This window comes from Argentina silus, assembly GCF_951799395.1.
Source record: "Argentina silus genome assembly, chromosome: 12".
Lineage (NCBI taxonomy): Eukaryota > Metazoa > Chordata > Actinopteri > Argentiniformes > Argentinidae > Argentina > Argentina silus.
The window spans coordinates 8,962,766-8,969,547 of record NC_139666.1 but is presented as its reverse complement, the minus strand read 5'-3'; the positions used below and the strand labels follow the sequence as shown (position 1 = coordinate 8,969,547).

At 43.2% G+C, this 6,782-nt stretch overlaps 1 protein-coding gene across 1 annotated transcript; it reads right to left on the bottom strand.

Moving 5' to 3' along the window:
• Positions 1-308: 308 nt before the first annotated feature.
• Positions 309-3,637, bottom strand: LOC310812917 (ADP-ribosylhydrolase ARH1-like). The gene is made up of 4 exons (XM_083681675.1): positions 3,574-3,637; positions 2,684-3,022; positions 1,961-2,324; positions 309-1,698 (listed from the first exon to the last, which is right to left on the bottom strand). Exons 2-4 carry the CDS (start codon positions 3,003-3,005, stop codon positions 1,290-1,292), a joined length of 1,095 nt encoding a protein of 364 aa, XP_083537801.1. The 5' UTR covers positions 3,006-3,022; positions 3,574-3,637; the 3' UTR covers positions 309-1,289.
• Between the last annotated feature and the right edge of the window lie 3,145 nt (positions 3,638-6,782).

Below are 6,782 nucleotides of genomic sequence, written 5' to 3'. Positions count from 1 at the left end.
CTGTGTGCTACTGTTTCACCACCAACATTGGATCAGTGTTAATATGACAGTCACACAGTTATTGTCCCTGTTACAAAGTTAGATAGTGAAACTTAAGAACTGCAGGCAGATCGCTTATTCAAGTGGGATAGTGTGAGAGGGGAAGAGAGAGGTCTGGTGACTCCGGTCTCCCGCTCCCGCTTTGTGGTGCAGACCTTTTGCGAGCACAGACCGACTGCACAGTAGGCAACATGAAAGTGAGGAAGGTAAAATGAAACATAACCCTAACCCATAATTACGACGATGTGCAGAAAGGTCAAATGCAGTTCAGAAATGCAAAATTGCAACAACAAAAACAACAAAAACATGATTAACCTATGTAAAATCATCATCAACAGTTGGTCACGGGGTCTGTGAGGCCCCCTGGTGGTCGAAGCCCTGGGCTTCAGTCCACTGTTTTTTTTTGTTTTTTTTTAGATTAGATTCAACTTTATTGTCATTGTGCAGAGTACAAGTACAGAGACAACGAAATGCAGTTAGCGTCTAACCAGAAGTGCAAAAAAGCAGAAAGTGCAATGAGCAGTATATACAGGTAGTGCAGTATATGAGCAGTATATACAGGTAGTGCAGTATACGAGCAGTAAGTAGTGCAGTATGGGTTACTCACATATACATCAGAAACATTCCTTACATTCCTTACTGGGATACGGAGACCTCAGCAAGGATTTATATTAATATCAGTTTCTACATGAAGGTTTGGCATATTTTGTTAATAGCAAAACATATCTAATATTGATAATCTGACTCCAATGCAATTATCACTATGTGCAAAGAATTGTTGAGTTTGTGCTGAATTAGTGCAAGAAAGGTCAGTAAGAATGAATCAAGTGAGGCTTTAATAAAACTGTATACTTATACAACTATTACAAGGCAAATACTTCATAGAGTATACTTAGATTGATAGAGAGATGATCACTGGTCATTCAAAACAATGCTACTTACAACATGATGATAACCTCACAACAGGACACAGGAAAAGAGAAAGAACTTTTCCCTGACCAGAAACCACGGTATTTAAATAAGAAGCTGTTGATAAGGAGACCCAACCACAATCGATCTTATTACATCTAAACTGATGACATCACAGCTTTGACACCTCAAGACATTCCACAGAGCTGACAGCCATTTTCCTTCCGGGGGATGGGAAACTTAAGAAGATGGGGGCAGAATTGAAATTCTGCCACTATAGAGTCACCCTGACTTTAGGCATGACATTTAACCGTTTCCTGGTTGACAGGACATGACATCATCTATTCCTCATCAAGAGGTTTCCCCTTCAGCTTATACAGCTGCTCTGCCACTTTGGTCAGCCTATCACGGTACTCCAACCTCTTGTAGTTGACTTTCGGCACCCCAGCGAAGCCGTACAGCGCCCCCCACCAAGCCGCAGCAATGGCTGCCGTGGAGTCGCTGTCCCCACCGTGAAAGAAGCCGTGATTGGCCAGCTCGGCCCAGGAGTCACCCACCCTCAGGAGGGCGTCATAGGCTATCATGGGTGCATCGTGCCCGCTGGAGCCCCCAGTGCCATCGAAGCTGAGAGACCTGTAGATACGCTCCCTCTCCTGCAGGCCATAGCTCTCAGGAAACTTGGGTTGGCTCTTCCCATCCAGGATGCCCCTCTGGGATAGATAGATCCTCCAAGCGCTCTCAAAATAACCGCTGGAGGATGGAGACAAGGCCAAAGGTGAGACTTATACAATGTGTTATGTGACTGTCTGTCTGTCTCTATACAATCAGCATTCTTCCCAAATGAGACTTTGAAAAGGGTTTGTTATCATAAAAGCAACAGTAAATGCTTAGTAATCTTATCGAAGAACTATAATGTCCTTTGTCATCACAACAACCACTTTCAATCGATCAGCAATGTCAGATCAAGCCTGTCTATGCAGGGAATGAACCCCAGCTGCACCAAAGGCCTCACCAATGCTTCAGGTTGTCTTCCACGCAGTTGCCCTCCTTCTCCACATACTTCTTGGCTTTCTCCAGGACCTCCATCAGACCGTGTCCCCAGGCCTCTAAAGGCAGGGTGCCCCTTACCGCATAGGCCGTGAAGAGGGCCGCGGCCAGGGCCCCGAGGAAGCCTGTTGGGTGGTGGTGGGTCAGACGCCCGCTCTCCACGCTCACCGCTATGAGGAGGTGCTCCTGCTCAGGGTCAGGGAAGCGCAGGCCGATACACATGGCCCGCATGGCCGCACCACACCCCCCGCCACGCCGGTTGAATGGTAACTTGAAGTCTTTGCTGCCACTACATTTGTGCTGGTGCATGCTGTTCATGCAGGTGGCGCCTATAGAGAAGACATAGTAGCTGTCTTAAGCCAACGTACATGGACAATTGAACGTCCTGTGAAAAAAAATATTTATTCCAAATATGTGCCAAGAACTGGTCTGTCTTAGCATTACCACTGTTGTTAATTTTGTATTTGTCATTTAACCAGGAAGACCCTCGAGACTCATTATTTCTAGGGAAACCTGTGATTTGTGCTGAATTGTGCATTGAGTATGTTTTAACATGGAACAAGTAATTAATCATGACTACCATACAAAACGACATCTTTCAACCTGATTACAGTATGTCACCTAACATTCAATCTGATTTTCTGACTACCATGAGTATTGTGAATAAAATGTATTGTATTATTGTTACCTGCCGCTCTTCCATGCATGTCTTTCATGCATTCAATGTACTTCTCCACCAGGGCTCGATACAGGACAGTGAGTGACACCCCCTCTCCAGCCATGATCAGGGCTTCTGCTGTGGCCAGGTGCATGACAGTATCGTCACTGACAAGGAAGTCCTTGGCGTCCAGTTTCCCCAGGCCTCCTCTCGCCTTCACTTCAGCATGGATGGCCTCTCCGTCACTATTAAACTCCCAGTTGCCATGGTTGTAGGCAAGGGCATCTCCAGCACCGCTAAGAACCATGCAGGCTACATACCTCTGATTCATGAGGGCCATCTCATTTGTCATGGTCAACTCTGGTTAGACTAGAAAATACAATGATTACATCAGTCACTTTCCAGCAGCAATTCGGACTAATTCTGGCAATATACATGTACAGTGCCCTGAGTAAGTGTTGGGACAGTGAAGCATTTTTTTTTCACTTTTGGCTCCAAAAGTTTGGATTTTAAATCAAAACAATTACTATGAGGTTAAAGTAGAGATTAACAGCTTTTATTTGATGGTATTTGTGTTGTCAATGTGTAGTATTGTAGATAAACATTTTTAAACATTTATCAAAATGACTGGATATCGCAGGGTTCTCCCCGAAGAATTTAAACTGATATTTAGCAATGACAGAGTAATTCTCTTTGATCGCCAATGATGTCGTTGTTAAATGTGAACAAAGTGAAAGTGAAAGTTAAATTATTATGTGACATAACACTAGCTAGTGCAACTATTCCCTGACACTGTTGACTACTTGGTCACAGAAGCGAACAAATATCCTCGAAATTATAATAATTAGTCCATCTTCAACGAGAGGCAAACGACATAAATGGTAAGAGTAATCGCAGTCCCTGTGTAGTAGAGTACCTACCTTATTTCCTCTGTTCAATACTGCATTGTCCAAACTGTCCAATCTACTTCCCGTCGACTTCTACTTCCCTGTTTGTAAATTAGGATTTCTTCAAAATAAGAGCCCCCAAATTAAACATTGTTTTGTTTAATTAAACATGGTAAATAAGGGTCAAAGGAAGCCCAACAAATATGCTAATCATCTTAACAAATATATATATCAATCAAAACCATATAATATTTGGAATAGTATTGCCCCAGAAGGGTTTGCAATTGTTCTTACACCTCAGAGTACCCAATCAAGACTATGTAGGACACATATCATTATTTTTCAATACTTCAATCTCTGGTACCACTCTACTCCTCAACACTTCCAGAATGCATATCAGAATTTAAGTAATGGTATTTTGAAATAAATTACCGTTAACCAGAGCTGTTGATTCATCCAGAGACTTTATTCACAGAGAAAGAAGCCGGTTCAGATTTGCAAAATTGAACTCCTTCCACTTTCGTTACCTGTCTTTTTATAGCCATCACATAGGTCAACGCCCTTCATTCAACAAACTTCTAGTTCCTGTCTACATACACCAATAACATTCAAGAACTACATTTCGTCATCCAGGGGGCTCCTCCCACCTGACCTAGCATCGGTCAGTCTGATGAAAGATCAATTGGGCCAGGCTGTTTACACAAGTCATCTGTCCTGGCTGTTTACAACTGTGTTAATTTCTCATCTATCCTGTCCTATGATCACTCTATCCTGTTTCCGCAGTTGCTAATCAATTGTACTCATTGTATTCACACCCTCTAGTGGACTTCTCACTTTAACCTCACCCCTCATTTATTGCACGCTTCAACTATTATAAGACTATCTGTTGTCCTTTGATCTCTTCACTGGGTGTGGAATTGCTAACCTTGCAATTGTCTTTAAATTTACCATACAATGTCATTGCAAATGTAAATGTGAATGCATTTAAACATGGTAAATAGGGGTCTGGCGGTCAACGTGGACGCAGTCGTAGTTCCGAGGGGCATAGATGGCCCTCAGGAGCCGCTCGAAGTTGTGGACCTTGTGGTGGACGATGAGGGAGAAAGCCAGGGGGAAGGCCTCCTCCTCCGGGCTGAGAGGGAAGTCCAGGTACTTCCTGGTGGAGCGGAACACCTTGCAGTCCCGCGCCAGCTCCAGGTAGCACTCGTCTGGGACCTGTGACTCGTTGAGGAAGCTGGGGGTGATTGACAGGAGCTTGGCCCGCCCCATGGCCTCCGGCTCCCCCTTCTGGATGCCGTCACAGTCGCACACATCATCCCCGGGGTTGCAGTTGGCGACGGAGTACTCCAGCCAGCTGGGGTCCAGCAGGTGTAGTATGCACATCACCATGGATACCAGCGTGGCGCTGAGGGGCCACGGGAGATTACGAAGGCCTATCAGTCATTCTCTACATGCCATTTAAAGGGATAGTTCACTATTTTACACTTTATAGTCAAATGGTTTCCTTACCCTTAAATGTGTCTATGGGCCAGGAGAAACTGTAATCCAGGGTTAAGATTTGTTTAAACTAAGACTAAAATAACTACATGGTTCTTTGTGTTTGGTTCTGGAACTACACGGTTCTCTGTGTTTGGTTCTAACTACACAGTAATGAGTGCCACAGTGTTGGAGGTAGAAGTGTATTGTTATCTATATCCATAGGGGTAGAACTGAAGTGTATTGTTATCTATATCCATAGGGGTAGAACTGAAGTGTATTCGTATGTAATGTTATCTCTCTATCCAGAGGGAGTGACAGATAACATAACATCAGAGTTCCAAGTTAGTGTTCCATTGATGTCATTGTCCTGGTAAATGTCACAGTTCCTGGTAAATGTTACATTCCATGGCTCTGGGAGAATATGTGACTCTAATCCAGTAATGTTGAATGACTGGAAAAGAGAGAGAGAGAGAGAGAGAGAGAGAGAGAGAGAGAGAGAGAGAGAGAGAGAGAGAGAGACAAGGCGTTTAGTGTTCCTGAATGGCAACCAACCAGACCAGGACCTCTCTGAGAGCCAACTGCACAATGAAAATTAGGTGTTAAGGCATGGGTCCCACTACATAATGTATTTCTGGTTTGGTTATTTGTGTATGGTTGGGTTAGGATGTTTGCCTAGTTATATATTTTGCTTCCTCATATACTTTGTGTCATGTTGTGGAATCATTCTGGAAATACAACATGTTCCAAACACCTTGCAGGCACCCCAAACCAACTAATAATATGACAGAATCCCCCTCATTACATTTTTTTTTTTAAGAGTCACTTTACCATGCTGTAATCCACTTTGTGTTCTCATGGCAACGAAAATGCAACGGTGCATTACAGCACAACAAAATGACTTTTCAGAACAATATTACAGACAAAGTCTTCAGAGAGGGACTCTCTGATTGGAATGTAGTTGTTTTGCAAGATGTTTTGGGCATATTTCCAGAATGTGTGGGGCCCTATTGGACCCAAACTATGACTACTGTGGTTTGATGTGGAGAGAGTTTCTGGATAAGTAGCCTACCTGTCATGCTCAGGTTATGGACAATGAATCCACACTTCATACAGTGAGTCAAATTAATTATCACTAAGTGCTTTAGTGTTTGACTAAACTGATGGTCTCTTTTTTTCCCTGAATGATCTCCTCAGAGGTAGGCCTATGAACTGTTTCCCATCATCAAATTAAAACAACTTTTATTTTTGGAAATACATTATCAAATGCAATGTCATAATGTAATGCCCTCTAAAATCCAATCCAATGTAACATGTTGAATCCATAGCCACATGAGTCCTGTAGGCCTATGACTCGAAGCAGGTTACATGAGGGGCTTGGTGACAGTCAGCTCTTCAAAGGCCTGACTTTTAACGTAACCTGATCAACTCCTTCAGCATAATCTCGTTCAGCGGAGCAGATAGTAGTTTGCAGGACCTTCAGAATAATAACCTTTGTTACGCAAACCGAGTTTGACCAGTTGTGCTAGCATGTAAAATGTAGTTACACTGCACCTGCACCCGTGTGTAATGGCTATGCCAGTCGGCTCCATGACAGTAGCATTCGTTAACCTCTTAATGATGCCCTATTTAACTAATTTACACCTAAAAGCCAGATCCAAACTAAACTGCTTATAACATTAGAAATATGATGATCAGATGCAAAAGCAGGATGCCATTTGCTAGGTAACACCTTGAAGTTGTGTGTGGATATGCTCAGGTCATAG

Coding starts and splice junctions, on each gene's coding strand:
- LOC310812917 (XM_083681675.1), bottom strand. CDS start 3,005: ATGACAAATGAGATGGCCCTCATGAATCAGAGGTATGTAGCCTGCATG. Junction 2,325..2,683: donor CATGCATGGAAGAGCGGCAG/GTAACAATAATA, acceptor TCTTCTCTATAG/GCGCCACCTGCATGAACAGC. Junction 1,699..1,960: donor GAAGACAACCTGAAGCATTG/GTGAGGCCTTTG, acceptor TCCATCCTCCAG/CGGTTATTTTGAGAGCGCTT.